The sequence below is a fragment of the Conger conger genome, chromosome 2 (assembly GCF_963514075.1).
Source record: "Conger conger chromosome 2, fConCon1.1, whole genome shotgun sequence".
NCBI lineage: Eukaryota > Metazoa > Chordata > Actinopteri > Anguilliformes > Congridae > Conger > Conger conger.
Genome location: NC_083761.1, coordinates 30,699,015 through 30,723,577, shown reverse-complemented (window position 1 = coordinate 30,723,577; position 24,563 = coordinate 30,699,015). Strand labels below are relative to the sequence as shown.

At 42.0% G+C, this 24,563-nt stretch overlaps 1 protein-coding gene across 1 annotated transcript in view; it reads right to left on the bottom strand.

The window, feature by feature from the left end:
- The window catches only part of LOC133122424 (angiotensin-converting enzyme-like), a 147,058-nt gene that overhangs the window by 10,614 nt on the left and 111,881 nt on the right, over positions 1-24,563 (bottom strand). Inside the window, exons 18-24 of the mRNA XM_061232388.1 lie at positions 19,598-19,741; positions 19,101-19,292; positions 17,822-17,919; positions 17,557-17,729; positions 10,880-11,103; positions 7,779-7,923; positions 7,589-7,687 (exon numbers count right to left, since the gene is read on the bottom strand). Of these exons, the coding sequence (XP_061088372.1) occupies positions 7,589-7,687; positions 7,779-7,923; positions 10,880-11,103; positions 17,557-17,729; positions 17,822-17,919; positions 19,101-19,292; positions 19,598-19,741 (1,075 nt within the window). The remainder of the gene's footprint in view (positions 1-7,588; positions 7,688-7,778; positions 7,924-10,879; positions 11,104-17,556; positions 17,730-17,821; positions 17,920-19,100; positions 19,293-19,597; positions 19,742-24,563) is intronic.

Genomic DNA, 24,563 nt, shown 5'->3' with positions numbered 1-24,563 from the left:
CAAGTTTGGCATTTAACACAGACGTCCGATAAATTTGGGTTGAATTTATTAAGCTTTGCCGGGGTCAGGTAAGTTCTCATTATCCAATTGAATTGAACCATTTTAAGTTTTGTATTTACTGTAAAACACTGTGCCTCTTTGCATATCTGGTACCATTCCCAATCCAGTATCACATAATTCAAATCCTCACTTCATGCTATCCTTTTGGAGTCCGAAGATTCATTGGAAGTGGATAAGAATTTTTCATAAAGTAAAGAGATCTGGCCCTGACCATGTTGATGGTGGAGTGAAAATTGTTCTTTTTTATCTTTCAGCTTCCGTTTGGCTTGTGCCATTGCAAGTGGATTTTAAAAAGTTTGTTGTAAAAGTTTGCACTAAGCAAGTGCAAAAATAATTTCTATAACTTGCTACCCAGGACCATGTAAATATTATTATACTAACTACAACACATGCTAGATGCTGAAAGCTGATCGGCTTAGAAACACATTCAGTTATTTCCACAGGTCAGTCAGTGTTTGGGTGTGGCAGCAATTATTTCCACATGTTCAGTCGCAGTTGCTGGAGCTTTTCAAATCAAATTAATATGACACGGTTATCCTCAAAATATCTGCTTGTTTGGAATGTAAGATAAACAGATAATCATAAGTGAATTGCATTCAAAAGTAAAAATTTTAAATGAAAATTGATCTTGTAATCTTGTAAGCTCCTTGGGCCAGGGGGTGCATTGATTTGTTATTTAAATATCTTGGTACATAGTGATGTTCATGATCACATCTTAACAGGTGTTCCAGGACATGTAGAATCTTAAAAAATAAAGAGCACCCGCCATATTTAAAAATGCATCCATCTAGTTTCACCCTTCTTCCCTCCATTGGAATTACATTGGAACAACAAACTTCTGTTGGGTTGCGTGAGGATATTTGGTTAGCTGGAAAGAAAAACCTATCACCAATAAAAAAAACTTCTGAAGCTGAAATGGTAAGCTCAGTTTAAAATAAATGCGCTTTCACTACCAGTGACAAAATGTACAAATTGGTTGGACAATTGAAAGAAAGATTCTGTCTGCATATAACTTCCTGTCAGACTGTTTACATTCTAAACTAGCAATGAAGCAAGCAATCTTTGGCTGTTTCGGAGGGCAAAGAATCCAAACACCACAGAGAATTTAATGCTGCAGTATTATAACTTTTAACGGCATTTCTTAAGGTATATTTTATTATTCATTGACACGCAAATTCATACCAGCAAACTGAACATAGCTTTCCACTATACCGTATCTACATAAAAATAAATAAAGTAATACATCATTGGACAAATGTTGCATGCAACATTGTTAAGTATTAAAGTTGAAAAATAAAGTCTATAATTGCATGTAACCACTATTCATAATTATATGTAATCCAACAATTTCTATAAATCTAATGCTGGCCAGAGCTATCTTACCTAAATCTTCCAGGACCATGTAGTTTAACCTAATTTAATTTCTAAAATCAAGTAGAATTGTCGGCATTAAAGAATGATCCTTTGATCAGTAAGCATCTTTTTCCATCACATATAGAAAGCGAAGATTTTCTGCTTTAAATGGACCACATTAATTGTGTTACCACAAAAACTACCATGCAGCATATAAAATCAAATGCATTGGCAAAGTTTTCTGTCCATTAAAATATAAGCCACAATGTATAGAAACCTTTTGTTATGTTCCTGTGTTCTGTGTGTTAGTTTATCATTGTTTATTATCTTTATTCTTGTAATTTATTATTTTTCATATTCATGTCTGGTGTTCAGTTTATATTCTTTAGTCTTTGCACTCGTCTTCCCCTGTGATGTCTGAGTCTGAATGTTTACTAGCCCAGACACTCCCTTGTCGGCATGCCCCACTATTCGCGTGTTTACGGTAGTTCCGGGATTCAATCTTCCTTCCAATCTTGCATCAATCTTCCTCCCAATCTTGCATTCCTTACTTCCTGCTTTCTCTCCATTTCATGTTTGTACATAGCACTAATATACTAATCCCAACTAACATAGAATTTGTACAGTACTAATTATACTAACACACTAATATGTTTGTCAAACTAACAAACTAACATTCACTAGTTTTGGGTATTTGTAATTTAAATCACTTTACTAACTTACGAACACATCTCCGGTTTCAATTCTGTTCTGTAACTCCGCCTCCCTATTCTATCACTGATTACTTGCTTAGTTTCAGCGAAGTATTCACACCTGTCTCTCCTTATCTCTGCATCTCCTGATTCTCTGCAAATTGTCTACTCCCTAGTCCAGAGCCGTTTGTATTACATGCATGTCTTTGAATCCAGTCCGTGTTTTCGTTTCCCCCTCGTTATTGTCCTATTACCCTTTCATGTGTCTCACCTGATGTTTATTTGTTAGACCACCCTCACTCCCATGCCCCACCTAGTTTGTCTCATTCCCCTGTGTATTTATACCTGTCCTTTTCAATTGCACACCGCTAGTTCGTCTTGTCCTGTTTTCTTGTCCTGAGCCCTTGATGCCTTCTCCTAGCCTCCTAGCCTCCTAGCCTCCTAGCCTCCTAGCCTCCTAGCCTCCTAGCCTCCTAGCCTCCTAGCCTCCTAGCCTCCTAGCCTCCTAGCCTCGACTCTTCTTTGCTTTTTGGATATTTGTACCTCTGCCTTTTTGGACTGACCCCCTGGATTTTGACCTTGGCTTGTTTTTTGACTCTGCTCTGCCTGCCCCTGCTTTTGCATTAAACCTGCCATTTTTTCCACAACCCTGTGTCTACTTCTGGTTCCTCTGTCCTCCCCGCCATGACACCTTTATTAGCATGAAAGTAAAATCATTAAACCATTCGCCTAAGGCATCTGTACACCATTTTCCGCCAGATTCCCTGCCCACAATAAACCAGATTTATCATGTCGTAGCATGTCATCAAATAATGTCAGAAAATGGTATGATCATGTTCTGTGATACAAATACTGGACATTTACTTGACCATGGAATTTTGAGTGCACAACCCTGTCTGTAAAGTTCTCAACAACAGCAGATTGGACACATTTCATGCTAATCAAGTCTGTCTGTCAGGCAGAAGCCCAGGGAAGAGGGATGAAAACAATATAATTTTAACTGAGGCATTAAAAAAATTATTTTAAATGGAACTATTTAAGATGGCCGAAAATAAAGGTTGAAAATGCAATAAAATTTTTGTCAGTAGGTTCTTTTTCTTTTCTTTTTTTTCAGAAATAAGATACAACCCCTGGCAGTAATAAGCAGTATCGGTTACATAGTTAACCGTTCACAAAATTGGCTGTTAAACCTATGATTTGTCACATCCCTAGCATTTACGCAATTGAAAAAAACTGGCATGAGCTGCCATACTAGCTGCACGGATTATGAGGCAGCCCTCCGCTTGACAGAGAAGACAGTAGTTTAATACAGAATGACCATAAACACAGACATTATTTTTGAAAGCATTTTTGCTACAATTTTAAAGATTTTTCTTTACTTTTGCACAGTACTGTAAGTATGTACTAGTTCTACTTCCACTGAGATTAAGCATCTGCAACTATGTTTTAGTAATAATTATGAGTAATTATTGGAAAACAAAACCACATGCATCACTTTTCTGAAGAGACCAGGGTGATGCCTGTAGTCAAAAGGGTTCAAGATTAGGAATAATTTAATTTTGGGTATAATTTTCCATCCATCCATCCATTGTCACCCACTTATCCGGAGTCGGGTTGCGGTGGCAGCAGGCTAAGCTGGGTATTCCAGGCGTCTCTCTCCCCAGCAACGCATTCCAGTTCCTCTTGGGGGATCCCGAGGCGTTCCCAGGCCAGGAGAGATATATAATCTCTCGGGGTCTCCGCCCAGTTGGACGAGCCCGGAAAACCTCCAAAGGGAGGCGCCCTGGAGGCATCCTGATCAGATGCCCGAACCACCTCAATTGGCTCCTTTCGACGCGAAGGAGCAGCGGCTCTACTCCGAGCTCCACCGGATGTCCGAGCTCCTCACCCTATCTCTAAGGCTGAGCCCAGCCACCCTACGGAGGAAGCTCATTTTGGCCACTTGTATATGCGATCACGTTCTTTCGGTCACTACCCAAAGCTCAAAGTGTTTGCCCCCTTCCTGATTTCTTTTTTTGCATGTTGGGAGAAAAAAAATCCAAACCTACATGGCCCTGTGTGAAAAAGTGATTGTTAAAACATAACTTAACTGTGGTTTATCAAACCTGAGTTCAATTTCTCTAGCCACACCCAGGCCTGATTACTGCCACACCTGTTCTCAATCAAGAAATCACTTTAATAGGACCTGCCTGACAAAGTGAAGTAGACCAAATGATCCTCAAAAGCTAGACATCATGCCAAGATCTAAAGAAATTCAGGAACAAATGAGAAAGAAAGTAATTGAGATCTATCAGTCTGGAAAAGGTTATAAAGCCATTTCTTAAGCTTTGGGACTCCAGCGAACCACAGTGAGAGCCATTATCCACAAATGGTGAAAACATGGAACAGTGGTGAACCTTCCCTGGAGTGGCCGGCCGACCAAAATTACCCCAAGAGCACAGTGACGACTCATCCAAGAGGTCACAAAAGACCCCACAACAACATCCAAAGAACTGCAGGCCTCACTTGCCTCAGTTAAGGTGAGTGTTCATGACTCCACCATAAGAAAGAGACTGGGCAAAAATGGCCTGCATGGCAGAGTTCCAAGACGAAAACCACTGCTGAGCAAAGAGAACATTAAGGCTCGTCTCAATTTTGCCAGAAAACATCTTGATGTTCCCCAAGACTTTTGGGAAAATACTCTGTGCTCTGACGAGACAAAAGTTGAACTTTTTGGAAGGTGTGTGTCCCATTACATCTGGTGTAAAAGTAACACCGCATTTCAGAAAAAGAACATCATACCAACAGTAAAATATGGTGGTGGTAGTGTGATGGTCTGGGGCTGTTTTGCTGCTTCAGGACCTGGAAGACTTGCTGTGATAAATGGAACCATGAATTCTGCCGTCTACCAAAAAATCCTGAAGGAGAATGTCCGGCCATCTGTTTGTGACCTCAAGCTGAAACAAACTTGGGTTCTGCAGCAGGACAATGATCCAAAACACACCAGCAAGTCCACCTCTGAATGGCTGAAGAAAAACAAAATGAAGACTTTGGAGTGGCCTAGTCAAAGTCCTGACCTGAATCCTATTGAGATGCTGTGGCATGACCTTAAAAAGGTGGTTCATGCTCGAAAACCCTCCAATGTGGCTGAATTACAACAATTCTGCAAAGTTATTGCAAATGCTTGATTGCAGTTGTTGCTGCTAAGGGTGGCTCAACCAGTTATTAGGTTTAGGGGGCAATCACTTTTTCACACAGGGCCATGTAGGTTTGGATTTTTTTTCTCCCTTAATAATAAAAACCTTCATTTAAAAACTGCATTTTGTGTTTACTTGTGTTGTCTTTGACTAATATTAAAATTTGTTTGATGATATGAAACATTTAAGTGTGACAAACATGCAAAAAAATAAGAAATCATGAAGGGGGCAAACACTTTTTCACACCACTGTAGATCGACCGGTTAGAGAGCTTCGCCTTCCGGCTCAGCTCCCTGTTCACCACGATGGTTCGGTGCAACGCCCCCATTACTGCTGACGCTGCACCGATCCGCCTGTCGATCTCATGCTCCCTTCTACCCTCACTCGTGAACAAGACCCGGCGATACTTGAACTCCTTCACTTGGGGCAATGACTCGTTCCCAACCCGGAGGGAGCAATCCACCGTTTTCCGGCAGAGAACCATGGCCTCGGACTGACTTTCATCCCGGCCGCTTCACACTCGGCTGCAAACCGCTCCAGTGCGTGCTGAAGGTCATGGTCCGATGAAGCCAGCAGAACCCAGCCAGTCATCCGCAAAAAGCAGAGACGCAATTCTGAGGTCACATTGCTCCTCTTGAATCCGAGGTTCGACCGTCGGTCGGAGCCTCCTTTCCAGCCCCCGAGAGTAAGCTTTCCTGGGGAGGCTGAGGAGTGTGCTACCCCGATAATTGGAGCACACCCTCCGGTCCCCCTTCTTGAAAATGGGAGCCACCACCCCGGTCTGCTACTCTGCAGGTACTGTCCCCGACCTCCACGCGACACTGAAGAGGTGTGTCAGCCAAGACAGCCCAACAATGTCCAGAGCCTTCAGCATCTCAGGGCGAATCTCATCCACAACCCAGTGACTTGCCACTGAGGAGCTTTTTGACTACCTCAACAACTTCCACCAGGAATATAGGTGCAGATTCCCCCAAGTCTTTGGGCTCTGCCTCTTCCACAGAGGACGCGTTGTTTGGGTTCAGGAGCTCCTCAAAGTGCTCTTTCCACCGCCCGACAACATCCCCAGTCCGGGTCAGCGGTTCTCCTCCCCTGCTGAAAACAGCCTGAGACAAGCCCTGCTTTCCCTTTCTGAGTCGTCGGACGGTTTGCCAGAACTTCCTTGAGGCCAACCGAAAGTCCTTCTCCATAGCCTCCCCGAACACCTCACATACCGGGGTTTTTGCTTCAGCGACTGCCGAAGCCGCAGCCCTTCCAAACCCGAAAGGCCTCCTTCTTCAGTTTGTCCACCAGCGGGTTCTTGGGTTGCCGCCTCGACAGGCACCGATGACCTTCTGGCCACAGCTCCTGCTTGCCGCCTCTGCAATGGAGGCTTTGAACATGGCCCACTCGGACTCCATGTCCTTGATCCAACTCACCACCAGGTGGTGATCAGTTGACAGCTCTGCTCCTCTCTTCACCCAAGTGTCCAAGACATACGGCCGCAGGTCTGATTATACGACCACAAAGTCGATCATCGATTTTTGACCTAAGGTGCTCTGATACCAAGTACACTTATGAGCTACCTTATGCTCGAAAATGGTGTTTGTTATCGACAATCCATGACCAGCACAGAAGTCCAATAACAAGACACCGCTCGGATTAAGATCAGGCAGGCCATTCCTCCCAATCCCCCCCTTCCAGGTCACTCCGTCATTGCCCACGTGAGCGTTAGAGTTGCCCAGCAGAACTATGGAGTCTCCGGGTGGCACCCTTTCCAGGATGCCGCCCAGTGACTCCAAGAAGGCCGGATACTCTGAACTTCTGTTTGGTGCATAAGCACAAATGACAGTCAGAGCTTTCCCCCCAGCGAAACATAGTCGCAGAGAGGCGACCCTCTCGTTCCCCAGGTAGAACTCCAACACAGTGGTGCTCAGCCGGTGGCTTGTGAGTATCCCCACACCCGCCCGGCGCCTCTCACCCTGAGCAACTCTTAATTTTGTGTTAAGAAAATGGGGAGCTACTTAAGGAGTTAATAATGTCTGTAAAATAGCTATCAATTTTCTGTCAAAGCTTGGTGATTCTCAGCCCCCATTATATCAGTGTTTGTTGGCTAATAAACCTAATGGTTACCAGAAAGTTTGAGCCCGAAATGTCCCCAACTTATCACATAATTCAGGGTGAGTAGCTCAGTGGACCTGGGTCTAACAAAGGTTTACAAATAAATATTGCAGAGACCTATATTTAGTCCCCAGACATATTCATGATTTCCATATATATGTGTTTATATTCAACCAACAGGAGTGCTTCATGCATTGTTTCGCACTGTACCTGACATAGGGGACATTGGCAGGGATATGGAACTTGGCACCAGGGTCAAAGTCTTTCTCACTGCGGGCCACTGGGGGGCACAATCCTTGGTACTTCAGTCTAAAAGAAGAAGCAAGTTCCATGTCAGGTTTATGTTACGAAGGGACGGAGGATGAGAATGGAGCCAGGGTGATATATGGCAAAGATTCACCTGAGATTCCACCACTCTTTGTTGTATTCACTTTCAGAGATCCGCCCATCAAACACCTTCCACCGCCACTGGTCGATCAAGTAACCAAAAGGAAGGAAGGCAATCTTGTCCAAGGCGATGCTGATCAGGTAGTTGATGTCACTCTCTGTGAAGCAGTTATATATGCATTCATCATAACTGTATATATTGTACTGTACATAGAAAATGTATTTTCTAAATATTGAAAAAATAAAGTGCAGTAAAGCAGTTCAAAGATAAAGAAATGTATGGATCAGTCTGTCAATTTCTTCATTCCTTCGTTCATCACAGTAGTAGTATTATGAGATAAGGCCATTGTAACTTGCTTCAGTTTGGTTTGACCTACCACTACAAGCCAGGAACTGTTCTGTGTAATGGTAAGTCATTTATTTCATGCTTAAACATTCATTTATTTAATTTTACAAAATGTCATTATGAATTATTCACCATGAATTATGGATGGACTACATGCTAGTGAATGCTACATGCAGAAGAGGGCTACACAGTTTTGCTTTCCTTCATCGCTAGCTTACACACATATGTACATGTGTGTAAGGTAAGTTAGCTAACAATCTTACTTCTTGTTTTCATTAGATATCTACCAATATACAATACTGTACAAAAGATTTTGGCAGGTGTGAAAACATGCTGTAAAATAAGAATGTTAATCGTTCAAAATTAAGAAATGGAAATGTTAATAGTTTATCTTTTATCAATTAACAAAATGCATGAACAGAAGAAGTGAATGAGCAGAAGAAAAATCTAAATCAAATCAATATTTGGTGTGACCACCCTTAGCCTTCAAAACAGTATCAATTCTTCTAGGTATACTTTTTGAAGGAATTCGGCAGGTAGGTTGTTCCAAACATCTTGGAGGACTAGCCACAGTTTTTATGTGGATTTATACAACCTCAAATGCTCAGTCTCTTCATGTAATCCCAGACAGACTCGATTATGTTGAGATTGGGGCTCTAAGGGGGGCATACCATCACTTCCAGGACTCCTTGTTCTTCTTTATGCTGAAGATAGTTCTTAATGACATTGGCTGTATGTTTGGGGTCGTTGCCCTGCTGCAGAATAAATTTGGGGCCAATCAAATGTCTCCCTGATGGTATTGCATGATCTGCCTGTACTTCTCAGCATTTAGGAGACCATTCATTCTGACGAAATCCCCAACTCCATTTTCAGAAATGCAGCCCCAAACTAGCAAGGAACCTCCACCATGCTTCACTGTTGCCTGCAGACACTCATTCTTGTACCGCTCTCCAGCCCTTCAGCGAACAAACTGTCTTCTGCTACAGCCAAATATTTCAATAGTTCCTGTGTTTTCATGTGTAGTTGAGTCATTTGGCCTTGTTTCCACGTCAGAGGTATGGCTTTTTGGCCACAATTCTTCCATGAAGACCACTTCTGACCAGACTTCTCCACACAGTGGATGGGTGTACCTGGGTCCCATTGGTTTCTGAGCTGATGGCATAGCAGGACATCTTCCAATTGTGTAGGGAAGTAAGCATGATGTGTCTTTCAAGTTTTCTTGGCTGACCACTGCATCTACGGTCCTCAACGTTGCCCGTTTCTTTGCGCTCCTTCAACAGAGCTTGGACAGCACATCTGGAAACCCCTGTCTGCCTGGGAGAGACTTTGCTGATGCAGTATAACTACCTTGTGTCTTGGTGCTGTGCTCAGTTTTGCCATGGTGTATGACTTCGACATGAATCTGTCTACAGCAACCTCACCTTGGAAGCAGAGTTTAGCTGTTCTTTACCCAATTTTAAGCCTCCTATTCAACTGTTTCTGTTTCAGTTCATGATTGTGTTTCAACCTACATATTAAATTGATGATCATTAGCTCCTGTTTGGTATAATTGGTTAATCACACACCTGACTATATGCCTTCAAAATCCCTGACTTTGTGCAAGTGTATCGAGAAGAATTGATGTTGGTTTGAAGGCAAAGTACTGTAGTTATATCATAAATATACCAAGATTCAGGTATCAGTTCCCAAAATTAAGTGTTTACTTGCTAAAAATGCAAAAATTTGCATTTAAAAATGCAAAAGTCCTAGGGTTTGGCTACATGTTACAGCTTAGGATATAACCAATGCAATATAAAACTTGCAGGGGGCTGGAGCCTATCCCAGCATACATTTGGCGAAAGGCAGGAATTCACCCTGGACAGGTCGCCAGTCCATCGCAGGGCACACACACCATTCACTCACACACTCATACCCATGGGCAATTTAGAATCTCCAATCAGCCCCAACCTGCATGTCTTTGGACTGTGGGAGGAAACTGGAGTACCCGGAGGAAACCCACATGCAAACTCCACACAGAGAGGCCCCTGCCAACCAGGATTCAAACCCAGGACCTCCTTGCAGTGAGCCAGCAGTGCTACCCACTGCACCATCCCTGCCGCCTATCCTGACCTAGTGTTAGTAAATTAGTAAATGACATGCACGAGAAACGTACGGTAAACATGAACACATGGTTAGAATGTTAGTATTACCTAATCCTGATCTAATGTTAGTAGATTAGTAAGTAGACACAGGAAAATGAGCAATTAGGGAAGCGTGAGCGACAGCAAGGGAGAGAGAGAAAGCATGAATGCAAGGTTTGCGGAAAGACACGAAAAAGTGTATGGTAAACAATGAACGGGAAAACATAACATGAATCAAACTTAAACTATGACAAAACAAGAAATGAACTGCCACATGAATAAACTATATAACATGACATGACAAGACTAGAAAATACATCTAAACACAACTAAACATGAAACGTAACATGACATGACAATGAAATGTAACAAGAAATAAAACATAAAAATGTTGTAACATAATATGTGACATGACAATGAAATAACTAAGACAATACCTAAACATGAAACATGACATGACAAGCATGAAAAGTGGCCCAAGTCTTTGAATAAATGTCAGATTCAATGTTAATTCAAGTTTTGTTTCTTCAGTTTGGTGTTGAGTTTTACATTCAATGATATTTAATTTATTCATAGACATTCCTGAGCACAAGATTAATTCAGAGAGCACACACTTTGTTATACAAATAGAAATTAAAGATTGCTCACCATTATTGCTCTCCACCTTGTCCAGCAACCCAATGCTGTTGAGGTGCTTGGGAGTAGAAACAGATAGAGCCAGCACATCACCAATGGCCTCATGGAAACCTGGGTTGGCACCATCCCGGAAGGAGATGTGTTGGTCCTTGTATTGTAAGAAGTACTGCACGTGGCCCATCTCATGATGGACAGTGATGAGATCATCCATGGTCACCACCGTACACTGCTTGATCCTATAGGGATTAAGGTAGATCACACATTTCTGCATCAGATAAGGATACATTTTATTCTTTCAAAAATAAATAATATTATTTTATTCCAACTAAATTCTCTCTTGCAATTAGAACTTAAGTTGGGTGCAGGAGATGATTAGGCAGTCATTTTCTGGTTTTGTCATTGTTTCAACAATATAGTACTGACCAACCTTATTGACCTTGGTTTAACATCTTAACTGAAGGACAAAACCTGATAAAGTACAACACTATTATTGCGTTATATTTGATCCAGAGATAACAGTATCCCCTAATGGCCCGCAAACAGTTCTTTAATCAGATTTACAGTTGTGTTAAAAAAATAGCAGGACAACATCAGTAACCTGATGAACCACTGTTATTAGTAGTAGTGATATTTCATGGCAAATACTTTACTTGTAGATGTAGTAGTGTAATAGAAAAACAACACACAACTGTCATGACATGCACGCTGCTTGTTCTGAGTAATTGACTCATTCATTGAAAGGGGCGTGTTCAAAATAATAGCAGTGTGGAGGTTAATTAGATAATTATTTAATTCTATTAAAAAACAGATGTCACTCATTATTAAGGAAGAAGGGAAGCAAATGTTTCACACATTGTTATAAAATATATTTCCTTCTGAAGTAAAATGGGCCGTTCCAAACATTGTTCGGACGAACAACGCCATTTGATGAAAAACTTTATTATAACTTTAAAATTTAAGAAGGGAAAACGTAGGATGCTCAGCTAAAATGATCTCAAATGCTTTAAAATGGCAACAAAAACCTGAAACACTCGGAAGAAAACAAGCAACTACTGTGAAAATGGGTCGAAGAATAATGGCAAAGATTCAGCCATTTATCAGCTCCAGAAAGATCAAAGATAATCTACAATTACCTGTAAGTGCTGTTATAGTCAGAAGATGTTTGATTGATCAGCAAGAAGCCCCTGTAAAGCACCATTGTTGAAAAAAGGGCATGTGCGGAATTGGTTCAAATTTGCCAAGGAACACATCTATTGGCCCAAAGAGAAATAACGTAACATTCTGTGGACTGATGAGAGTAAAATTGTTCTTTTTTTCTGCCGAAGAGGAAATGCCCTGGAAATGTTCCTCACAAACACACAAGTAAGTGAGGAACATCTTGGTTTGAGGTAATGGAGTGGCCAGCTCAATCTCCCGACCTCAACCCCATTGAAAACTTGTGGGGTGACATAAAAATGCAGTTTCTGAAGCAAAACCCAGAAATTTGCAGGAACTGCGGAATGTAGGTTGTTCATCCTGGGCTTAAAATACCTGTTTCTAGGTGCCAGAAGTTGGTTGACTCAATGCAACGCAGATGTGCAGCAGTTGTGCAGCAATGGTTATGCGACTACATATTAGTTCAGTCATTTAAAGTGAAGTTAAATCTTGAAAAATGTATACAGTAATGTTTGAGTTTGAAGGGAAAAATGTTGACACTGCCATTTTCCTTATCTTTGCTTCCTGTGAAAGAATAACGCAGACTTGATAACATTTGTTAATGATTTGGAATTGAATGTGTAATGTTCCCATTCCATTTGAAATACGGAACTAAAAGCTATTAAAAATAGTTGCACTTTATTCACTTTTTAACACACTGCTATTTATTTGAAACCAACTGTACTTAGGACATAGCACAAAATCATTATCCATATTGTGGATAGGTTTTTGATATGATTTAAGCTGGAGATGGAGAAACCCATTGCAAAACATGGATGTTGTTTTCACTTAACCATTTCTGGGTGGATTTTGATGTATGTTTGGAGTCACTGTAATGCTTGATAATCTACTTATGACCAAATCTCAGCTTCCTAGCAGACACAACCAGACTTTCTGCCAAAATGTCCTGGTCCTCTGTTGTATTAACTGTGCCACTGATCTTATAGTGCCCCTGAACCACTAACAGCAAAGCATCTCCAAAACATCAATGACCCACCTCCCTATTTGACAGTAGGTATGAGATGTTTCTCCTTGTATGCATTCCTTGTTTGCCACCAAATATGTTGATGGTGTTAATGGCCAAAACATTATTATTTTTATCTCATCTGACCATAGCAAATTCATAATTACAAAGATGTCTGTAAAACTCCAGATGCTCGGTTTTGCTTATTATGCTCAGTAAGGGCTGACTTCTTTTTGAGACTTGGTGACCCCAAAATGAAACCAATCACTGCAATTCTTAAACCATGATCCCTAAGTTCTTGTGCACTTGCAAGTTGGTAAGGTCACAACCATTCCATACACTGCAATGTTTCATTGCAGTTCACACACTAATAATACAATTAATTACAAAAAACTATGTTCCAAGTGAAATGCATTTTCTGAAAATCTCATAAGACAGGAAATTAAATTGATCAGCTAATTAAACAGTCATGGCTAACTACTATTCACAGTCACTCAGTCGCTTTGGATCTCTGTGGGAATGCATTTTATAATGTTCTATTGAATGTAATATATACATATACAATATATTTTGGATCTGTTGAATTTATAATTAATAATAATATGCAATGCAAATAATTGGGTATAAATGAGAAAGTCTTGTTCAGCACAAACTGAATATAAACTACAGGACTGTAGCATGTTGTCAAGAGTCCGTACTGATACACCTTGATGGAAAGCAGGCTGATGTTAACATTAGGGCTGATTAATTTAACCCTCTGGGGTCGGGAGCTTTGTTGATGATGTCGATGAGATCAGATTAACTTTCCTTTCTATTTCAGGATCATTTCCTTTTGGGGATCTCCCTCAGACGATGGAGTACTTTATAACTTCAGCAATTGAAATTGAGTCCTGGCTGGACTGGGTGCAACATTGGCGGACCCAGTTCTCAGTGCTGAGCCAGGTCCAGCTTCCTGTCCAATCTCCTGCTTCACCCCAGACCCCAGTGCTTTGTTCCAGACCCAGCTCCCAGAACCATGCCATGTCCAGCTTCCTGTTCTGTCCCGGGTCCAGTCTCCTGCTATGCTCCAGACTCAGCTCCCAGGACCATGCCAGGTCCAGCTTCTGGTTCCGCCCCAGATCCAGCCACCTGCTCTGTGTCCAGACCTAGCTTCCAGCACTGCTTCAGCTCCAGTTCGCAGCACCTCCTTGGACTCTGTTTCCTGGGCCCAGTCAGCAGTTTCGCCCCAGTTCCGGTTTCCATGTTCAGCTCTGCCCCAGGTTCTATCACTTGCGCCGTCCTAGGCCCTGTCCTCAGTGTCCCTGTCTCTGTCCCGGGCATCGTCCCTAAACCGCCCCAGGTCCCATCCATGACGCCTCCCCAGGCTCCTTCTCTGGCTCTGGCCCAGGCGCTGCCCCAGATGCTGTCCGTGATGCTGTCCCCGATGCCTAGCCAAGTCTTGTCCAGGACCTCATCTCCATCCCAGGCCCGGTCCCTGATCTTTTACATTATATTACATTATTGGCATTTGGCAGACGTTCTTATCCAGAGCGACGTACAACAAAGTGCATACCCATAACCAGGGATAAGTTTGCTGAAAGACCCTAGAGGGAAGTACAATTTCAACTGCTACCTGTACAACAAAGATAAGGACGAGGGCCAATATTTTTTTTTTTTTTTTTTTTGAACAAAGAAACAAACAACAGAGCAAAAGTGACCAAAGTTAACTATCCAAACACTGCTTACCTAGCCAACTAAAAATACCGATACACAAAGCAAGTCACAGAGACAACAATTAAGGTTCACAGGGAGGTAGGGAGGGATGGGGAGAGGTGCTGCTTGAAGAGGTGTGTCTTCAGCTTGCGCTTGAAGGTGGGGAGAGATTGTACAGTTCTGACCTCAACGGGGAGTTCGTTCCACCACCGTAGAGCCAGAACAGACAGTAGTCGTGAGCGTGAGGTGGAGGTTTGGAGAGGGGGAGGTGCCAAGCGGCCTGTGGAGGCTGAATGAAGAGGTCTGGCAGGGGTGTAGGGTCTGATGATTTTTTGTAGATAAGCTGGGGAAGATCCCTTAACTGCTTGGAAGGCTAGCACCAATGTTTTGAATTTGATGTGAGCCATGACAGGCAGCCAGTGGAGGGAAGTAAGCAGGGGGGTGACGTGTGAGTATTTGGGAAGGTTGAAGACCAGACAAGCTGCTGCATTCTGGATAAGTTGGAGGGGTCTGATGGCGGACGCTGGGAGGCCAGCCAAGAGGGAATTGCAGTAGTCCAGGCGGGATAGAACCATCGCTTGGACCAGGAGCTGGGTCGAGTAGGGGTTGAGAAAGGGGCGGATTCTCCGTATGTTGTATAGGAAGAACCTGCAAGACCGGGTCACCGCCGCAATGTTATCGGAAAGGGACAGTCTGCTGTCCATCACCATGCCGAGGTTCCTTGCACTGGGTGACGGCGTGAGTGTGGTATCCCCGAGGGAAATGGAGAGATCCAGATGAGGAGAGGTATTAGCAGGGATGAATATCATTTCAGTCTTGCCTGGGTTGAGCTTTAGATGGTGGTTGTCCATCCAGCTCTGGATGTCCCTCAGGCAAGCAGAGATACGGGCTGAAACCTGCGTATCAGACGGCGGGAACGAGACAAAGAGTTGGGTATCGTCCGCGTAGCAGTGGTAGGATAGCCCATGTGCAGTGATCACAGGGCCATGGGAGCGAGTGTAAAGAGAAAAAAGAAGCAGGCCTAGGACTGAGCCCTGGGGAACTCCTGTGGCGAGGGGCCGAGGTGTCGATACCGAACCAGCCCAGGCAACCTGGAAGGGGTGACCAGAGAGGTAGGACTCAATCCAGTCCAGGGCTGTGCCACAGATGCCCGTTGCTGACAGGGCAGACAGGAGGATGGAGTGATCCACAGTGTCGAAGGCAGCAGAGAGATCTAGACGCGATTGAGACGCACTTTGGAGGCAGAAAGATGTCAGAGTGAAAGTAACGTGATTACATGATGTGTAATTACAAGTAATTTAGCTGGCTATCTCAGGGAGGCGTAAAATATTACATTCTTTATTTCAGTGTGTTAAGAAATTAAAATTTTGTTTCAAAAGTCTAACTAAAACAAAATCTCGAGCTTGTTGTGCACTTGTGGACAAGCTTTTATAGTTCTTTGCGAACTCCGCGCTGTTTTCAGCCGCCATTAGTTTGACGGAAGTGAGATTCCTACAGTTAATCACAAAGGATTTATGTTTCTGATTATTGTCTGTTCGATTTTTTATTCTTGCCTGTTTATTTTTCATTACTATGTCTGGTTTTTCTGTTTAAATTTCTGAGGCCGAGTCACTTCCCTGTCTGTGTGATTCACTATTTGGGTGGTCTCGGACTTTTCTGGCTTCCCACGATTCCTTCTTAGTCTCATTTCTCTTAATTCCTGCTTTTTCTCCATTCATGTTTGTAGATATCTACTAATAACTACTAACATAGATTTTGTACAGTACTAAATTATATTAACACACTAATTGTCTGTCTAACTGAGTAACTAACAGTTACTAGTTTTGGGTTATTGTAATTTAATCACGTAAACTAACAGACTAACTATCTCTACTTTGATACTGTTCTATAACTCCGCCTCCCTGTTCTATCCATAATTGTTTGCCTTGATTCAGCAAAGTGTTCGCACCTGCTCTCTCTATCGCTACGTTCCGCAATTGTCTACTCCCTAGTCCGGAGCCATTTGTATTACATGTGTGTCTTTATGAATCCAGTCCGCGTCTTCATCCATCCCACCTCATTGTATTACTGCCTGTTCATGTTTCTCACCTGATATTTATTTGTTAGATCATCATCACTCCCATGCCCTGCCTAGTTTGTCCTTCAGTGTATTTAAACTCCAGTCTCAGTAGTACACATTGTCAGAACGTTGATCTATGTTTATTGAGATTCCTGAGACTTTGCCTGATTTTGAGATTGCTTTCCCCTTCTGTTTTGTCTGCCTTGTTGATTTTCGATCTTATTTATATTCTGTTTGACTACGCTCTTGCCTTGCCCTTTTCGTACCTCGCATATCTGATTATCTAGATTTTTGACCCTGGACTGTTTTACCACTTTTCTTTGGCATCTCGATTTTGGCTTTGTCTTGGATTTCTGGTTTTAGATTTTAGACTGTTGATAGACAACAATTTCATATTATCCCCTGGTCAGTGCTTGGGTCTCCTGAATAATACGTTACAGGATTGGGATATAATGCCCGGTGAAAACTAGCATTTTGGCAGTGTAATTGCAGAGCGAAGCAGACACCCCAGCACACAAGTATAAATTCTCAAAATGGTGTAGGCCACTTGCGTAGCCTACGCCATAGGCTCTGCCTAGATTCAGTGCATAAATTGATGCAGTATAAAGTATAAATCAGGCTTTAGTTTCCCCAGGAGGTCTCCCATCCAAGTTATTTGCTTAATTCTACCAGTCTCACAAGAATGGAGTAGGATCATATGGTTGCTATAGAAAAGCCCTGTTTGTAGAACAGGGAGTTAGCAAAACACAATAAACCTATGGGCAGGGTGGCATCCTGTACCTGAAGTCTTTGCGATTGTAAAAGTCCCAGGCTGAGGCATGGCACACCACATTTCGCCCATCCTTTGGCTTCTCCAACATGGACTTGCTCCAGAATTCAGGGGGCATTGGTAATAGACCAAGGGAAGTGAAGAAGTCATCAGACGCCTTAAACATCATTGTGGCATTCCAGCCCTAAAGAGATAATAGACATTCTGTCACCTCCAGGTCATGATTACAGTCATGTCACCCTCACAGTATCATAAAACAAATGGGCTGTTACCTACCTTGGCTATCATGGCTGGAGTGGCATCTACCTGTGTGGCATCAGGGAAGGGGATGACAAGGTCCATTATACCTGACCAGGTCTGGGCCCACATGTTACCTGTTTGGGAAATAACCACAAAGTAACCTTTCCGTTGCTTTAACTTGACATTGCCAGTTGTGTAGTCTGAGCTTTGATGGGCACTTTCTGTCACCCAATGGGATATTAATTTAGAGCCACTCTTCAGAGTTGCACAACTGAGTTTTCGTATTGGCTGATTAAAAGTAATCCTACTGGATCCCAAAGGACAGTTCACTATATGTTTGCGTTGGTTGGCTCTCCCATTAAAAACTATTGAACCCCAATATCTCACCTGTTTCAAAACCAATCTCCCTGCCATTTCGCAGGTCAACTACAATGGCGACAGGATCATCAACTACAGATTTTTGGATAGCTATGTTGTGTTATGGATAACACTAAGAAATGTGCATTAAAAATGAAGACTATGGGAACTATGGACGAGAGAGCTGTTATTCAGGAGACGCGGGGTTGAAAGCCACAGAGTGAGGTTTAATTTAAACAGTTTGGTTGAATTTATTCTGCCTTTATTATTTCGTTTATTTTTACCAGGAGGGTGAGTTTATAAATTTGCTCTCTCTCTCCCTTTCCTGCACAGCATTGAACTGTATAAAATGCCGGTGCAATCCGGACTTTCGATATCTCCGTGTCCTGCTCGTCTATCCTCTCAGGGGTGTGTCATGGCGTGTGACAGATATACAGTTGGCCAATATGAATGAGATCATTGCAATGTTCACTCTGCACTCTACAATATACAGTTTAATGCAGAATCGATCAATTAATCACACTAGTTTGTGGGAAAGCTACATTGAAAGAGTGATCCTCGATATATGGTACAAAATAGAACACGAGGGCACATTGGAAATAAAGCATGCTTTAGAAAAGTGCTAAATAAGAATATTGCCAATATACATTCCAGTGCACGACTCTAAAAGTATTAATTCTTTGAGAGGTTTGAATGAAACTACTATCTACCCAGTCGTGAGCACAAGTTGTTTGCTGTACAGCAGACATACGTTGCTGTAGATTGCTGTAGAGAGTCAGAGATCTGTACTGAACCACCTTCGTTGAGAGCAGGCTGATGTTATCATTAGGGTTGATCAATTAAATTTCCGGTCTTTTGGATTGTCTTTGTAATAGAATATCATTTGTATGTTTCAATATAATTGCATATCTAAGTCGTGTGTATCAATTTAAATGCATTTTTCTCTACATGCCCTCACCCAAAAGATGAGCAGGGATTGGCCCCTTCAGGTTGATACGGCTGGGTCCATATGTCTTGTAGAGAGCTCTACGAACATAGGCATGCAAATCAAGGTAGAGCGGCTCAAGCTCCTTCCAGATATTTTCCAGATCCTGTTCAAATGTGGGAGTCTCATACAGGGAGCGCCAAAAGGCTCCATTATCAGCATGGCCTGCAAAAAAGGATGCCATTTAGACAAATTCATCACCAGTTGGAGACACAAAGTGTGAAGAATATACATGAATGCTGTTGTAGCCAAATTGAATTCTGAATTCCACAGTCTTCAAAGGACTTCAACTGTATATTTACTGGCTGAACCATTTCATATAGCTTCGGTGTTAAGAGACACTGGTGGTGAAATGCGCGAAGAACCCAAAAATGTGCAAATTAATATAAAATAATTGTCAGTGCACCTTGTTGGTGTGGCTTTACAATTGGTCCTTTATCTGAAATTCATTTCAAGGCGTTTTTTTTTACCATTAAGTCTGGCAGCCTTGTTGGCAAGCTGCACATATTTCTTATAATCATCTCGGAGAATCCTGCCAGATGCATTGCGCCAGCCCTCCCAGGCAAATAGCTGCTCATCATAGTCCCTGGACTGAGCCATGATCTGATTGAGATCTGCGAAACAGAAATGGAAATTGATGTATACAGTGGTTTTGTGTTTAATTTGGTGTTTCTGCTTCAGGAGATGTGCCAGGCAAAAAAATACTTATTCACACAAACACCACCAGGTGGCAAATGTGAGCACTCTAATATCGCTGTCTGAAATCCTTGCAATGTCTGACAGTAGGGGGCACCCAAGTGTCGTATTTCTATTATAAGCCTAAGTTTCAAGAACAGTCCATGAACTCCTCCAAATCTAGCCTACTCTCTAAAGAAAGCCTAATAATATCAAAAGTTAGGCAAATAATAGGCAAATAATAGATTTAATGAGGGATAAAAATTCACCACTTTACAGCTATTAAAAAAAAACAGTATCAATAAACCTTTAACTTAAATAGACACTTTGTCATGTTTATTTGCTTGTATAAATACATATTGTGTAATCAAAACATGCACCCGGAATGGTTTGCTGGCACTTGTTAACAAGAAGAATGCAAATACGCCTATTTGGCGTTTCTTTGGTTTCAAAACAAATGAGCGAAGTAGGTGCTAAAGATGGAAACACCACAAATCTCCATAAATCTTTCCCATGCATTTTTTTTTTGTTTTTGTTTTTGTTTTTGTTTATAGGCCATTGGGTTATAATGCACATTTTATTCTGGCATATAATTTTTTTCTAAAATGTACTAATATGAAAGCAATGCATGAAAAAAGACCACAAAATACCACCTGATGGAAGCAAAAAATGGTGGCTAGAATATTGGAACAGGCGATATTGATCAAGCGAGTCTTCGACAAAGAACGAAGGTCACCCGTTACCCTTACTTGGCAGGATGAAAGCCTGAACGCTGGGCAAAAGCCAGTGACTGAATTCACATTTTATCTGGATGATCATGGTGTATTTGCTGCTGCCTATGTTGCATTGGAAGAAGATGATATGTTGACCATAGAGATAAAAGCTAGTATTCTGTCTAAAATTCTCTCAAAATAGGACAACAAGTCTATCCAATATCTCATGCGCACCGCCACCTTCCTGGATTGCACAGAGCATGACGACAAGTTTCAAGAAACCCAGGACAGGGTAAAAGTAGAAATGACAGGTCTCAGGCTTCATGTGCGAGTGGAGCCAGAGGAACATAAGCACTCTGCTTGTCTGGCGAAAAGGATTCTCTGGGCACTCTGCTCGGCAGAGCAAAAGATGTGCCATCTGCACCCCGGCCATGTACGAGAGGGCCACGGCCTAAATAATAAGGTATCTGAAAGAGGATGTGCTTGATGGCAAGGAGGATCCGCTAATATGGTGTAAAATCTATGTGCAGCCCTTGCCTGTTTTGGCTCAACTCGCCCACAAGTACCTGTGTGTATGTGACACCAGCACCGCCTCAGAGCAAGTTTTTAGTACCACAGGCGTAAGGTCCTCGCATGGGCCGCCAAATAATGTAGGGATTTTACTCACTACGAAACCGGGGCCCCAATTCATGTAGTGTAGCAGTATAACTGCAAAAAGTAATCAGACTCATAAAACTACTGTTATCAGAAATATCTAACCACAAATTCTGTATTTTAATTAATAATTAAAATAACCAATATCAATGATTAAAACATACCGATAACCTGAAGGTCGGAAGGTCTTTGAAAGACTGCTTTAACTCGGCTCTCATGTCTCTGTGACGCCAAAACAGACACTGGGTTTAATAAAATATATTTATTAAACAAATGTACAAACACAGAACAAATATAGGGTTGGACTAATGGGACGTTAGTTGAACAAAGGAAAGGTCAAAGTGGGCGTGTTAGTGTTAGCTGTGAGAAGAGACTACTTGCCTAGTTTACTCTATATATGCGCGAAAGATGGCGAATCAATTCACGTACATATACGGCTAATAGAATACATTCAAATGATAAGAAAGCAAATATAGAAACACAGATTCACAATAACTGTTAAGACTAAACACTGGTTATGCCTGAATGTTTGTTGTCCATGCACATTGCTGGATCCAAAAGACGTGCTGTCCTTGTAAGGTGGGGCAGTCCCCTTAGCAGCCTGAAATGCCAACACTAGGGCCTTGAAGCGGATGCGTGCGGCAATAGGAAGCCGGTAGAGGCTAATGAAGAGTGCTTATTATCCAAGCAAAGACTACATATCTAATTCTAAAACCATACTAGTTTGTTATTGGTAGCAACAAGCAAATTAGCTGTAGTTAGCTTGACAAATTTACAAATATCCACTTACGATAAAATCTAGGCAATACACGATTGCACAAGCGTTGTGCTTCAGGTATGCATTGTAAATTCAGGAAGTTAACTAGTAATAGCTAATAGCTGGTATTGTTTTTTTAACTAGATAAGCAATACCATACTGAGTTCCAGTGACCACTTGTCTGGAGTGCAATTTGGGCAGCTACACGTTCCTTTGATCTCTTTACATGTTCAATCATCCATGCTTAGCCAAACCTTTATTTCTCTCAAACTGTTAGTCCACTACAAATTATGCAACTGTAACGATCATATCTTAGTTAAATAGCCAGCTAGTTACTTAGCCAAATAACTTGCTTGTGTGACAAGGCGAGTTAGACTCGCTGTTGTCCCTAATGGTGCAGTAATTGGGGTGGGGGGAGTGGCACCAGCAGGATCTTATCTGTTGAACCAATCTCTTGGCTCCCTACCTTTTAAATGTTTTTCCTTTCTCTTCCTGTGATCTCTCTGATTGATTTCATGTTTCCTGTCTCGTCCTCTCTTCATGTCTGCCTGCCTTACCACGAGAGGTAAGAGAACATCTTTTCTGTTTTCCCCCTGATAATATTGTGTGGGTTAGGAACACCGCAGACTAACGCAATGCTTTGGTTGCAGCTTGCTGTCTGTTGTCTGTTGGGTAATTCGTCGCGATTTAGCTGTGTCCTCTGATTTCGGTAGGTGGGCTATATTTTTATAGCTGTAATTACTTGGCATTCATCGACAGTAATGTTATATTCTCTTCTAATTCATTTATTAAGATGCGTCTGTTTGCGGGGTCTTCTCCGAAACACGGAAGTAACAACTCACGCAGTTTAGAATTCCACGGATTGTTTGGTAATGTACCGTTTTGCTGTATGTATATTCTGATTGGATTTTAATTATAAAATACCAGATTAACAGTGACTCTTTCTTCACCTTGTAGGTGCAATAGTCACTGCTGTTTTGCTCCGGTGCTGTTTTGTTTGATGTTCGTTTGGTTGCGCTTGTGAGGCAGGCGGAACGCGCCTGCTGTCGAGTAGGTTCGCTAGTGTCCCGTGTTGCACGGCTATAGACTAGTTGTTGGCCGGATGACCTAAGGTGCGTAGCTGCTGGTGCGCGTGGTGTGTAGCTTATATTACACCTCCGTGCCTGGAGTCTTCTAGGCGTGGCTTCTTAGAGGCGCACTTGTACCTTTCTATTTCCTTTATTTTCTTTATTTTCATGTATTGAAGCAACTGGTATAGGTAGGCTGTAGTTAGGTTATTCATTGGACTCCTAGGACTGGTCTCTTGTTGTGTGGTGGGCTTGGCACTGATTGGTGGCGGGGTTAGTCAATAGGGGTACCCTCCTCACGTGTTATAGTGTTACTGTTAATGGCACCTGAATCACATATAGTATCACCTTGTTTGCAGTAAGGCTTGCTGTGAGAGAGCACTGGGTTGTAACTACACATTGGGAGCCCTGAAGGTGAGTATGCCCCATCCCATCAGCGTCGTCACCCACCATCCTTAACCTTTACATCAGTCTACTTTATTCCTATTTATTCTGGTAAAATTGATGTTCAAAATAAATATGTTTTTATACGAATATGAGCATTTTCTTTTAACCTCATTATTACTTAACCTTATTACCTTCCAGCATCGGAATTGATTTAATAAAGTAATTGCATTTAACTTAGACCACGTCTCTGTCTTGTTATTAACAAACTGTAGAGGGGGCCTCTGTTATATTGTGTGACTGGGCGTACTTTAGGTTGAACCTTACATTTATGCACCCGGTTACACTTGCTCACAATATAGTTGGTTAGCTAAAGTGTTGTGTAGCACCCCAAAGTCAAAATTTCATAAAGTCACCTGTTCAGCGAACATTTTCTTACGAGAACACTATGAAAAGATGGCAGGCTCTGTTTATTTGTCACTGTCAGATTTCCAAAACAGTGCACGAGAGCACTGTACTGTATAATAACGCTTTATATTACGTGTTATATTCGTGACTGTGGGAACAGTGTTGTGGTCTGAGGTTTTTTGTTGTTGCAATTCCTCTCTTGACTGTTAGGAGTCTGAAATTACCTATTGTTCCTTTAAGATCACTTAATATGGGTGTGTTTACAGGGGCCGTGCGAACTGGTCGGAACTAAATTAATATATTATGTTCTTGTGCCTTTCTTAATGTTTCTCTGCATGATGTCTCTGTTGTGTGGCAACTTGTATTGGCTGCACTAACAACCAGCGCAAAAGTAAACTATTTTTGAATAGGTGCGTATTAGCAAAAATATAAATGCCCTCCTGGAAGAGATGAGTTTCAATTGTTATATGCTATTGGCTTCTAGACTAGGCTGTGAAGTTAGGTCAGGCGGTGCAAAGAAAAAAATAAATTGAACAGTTCCTGTTACCTGATTGGTATTATGACATACTACCCTCTAAAAATCGCCAATTAACAACTTGTTCACCACAGTCTTTAATTTTATCAGTTAAATACTCTTTTTAGGCATTTATTAGCAATGCAGCATAGTAAGCATAACATGAACATCCAGCATATGGAGGTTGGAACCCACTGGTGTGTATTATCTGAAACCTCACTGTCCCTCCCACAAGTTCCCAAGACCCACAAGTAAACTCAAAAC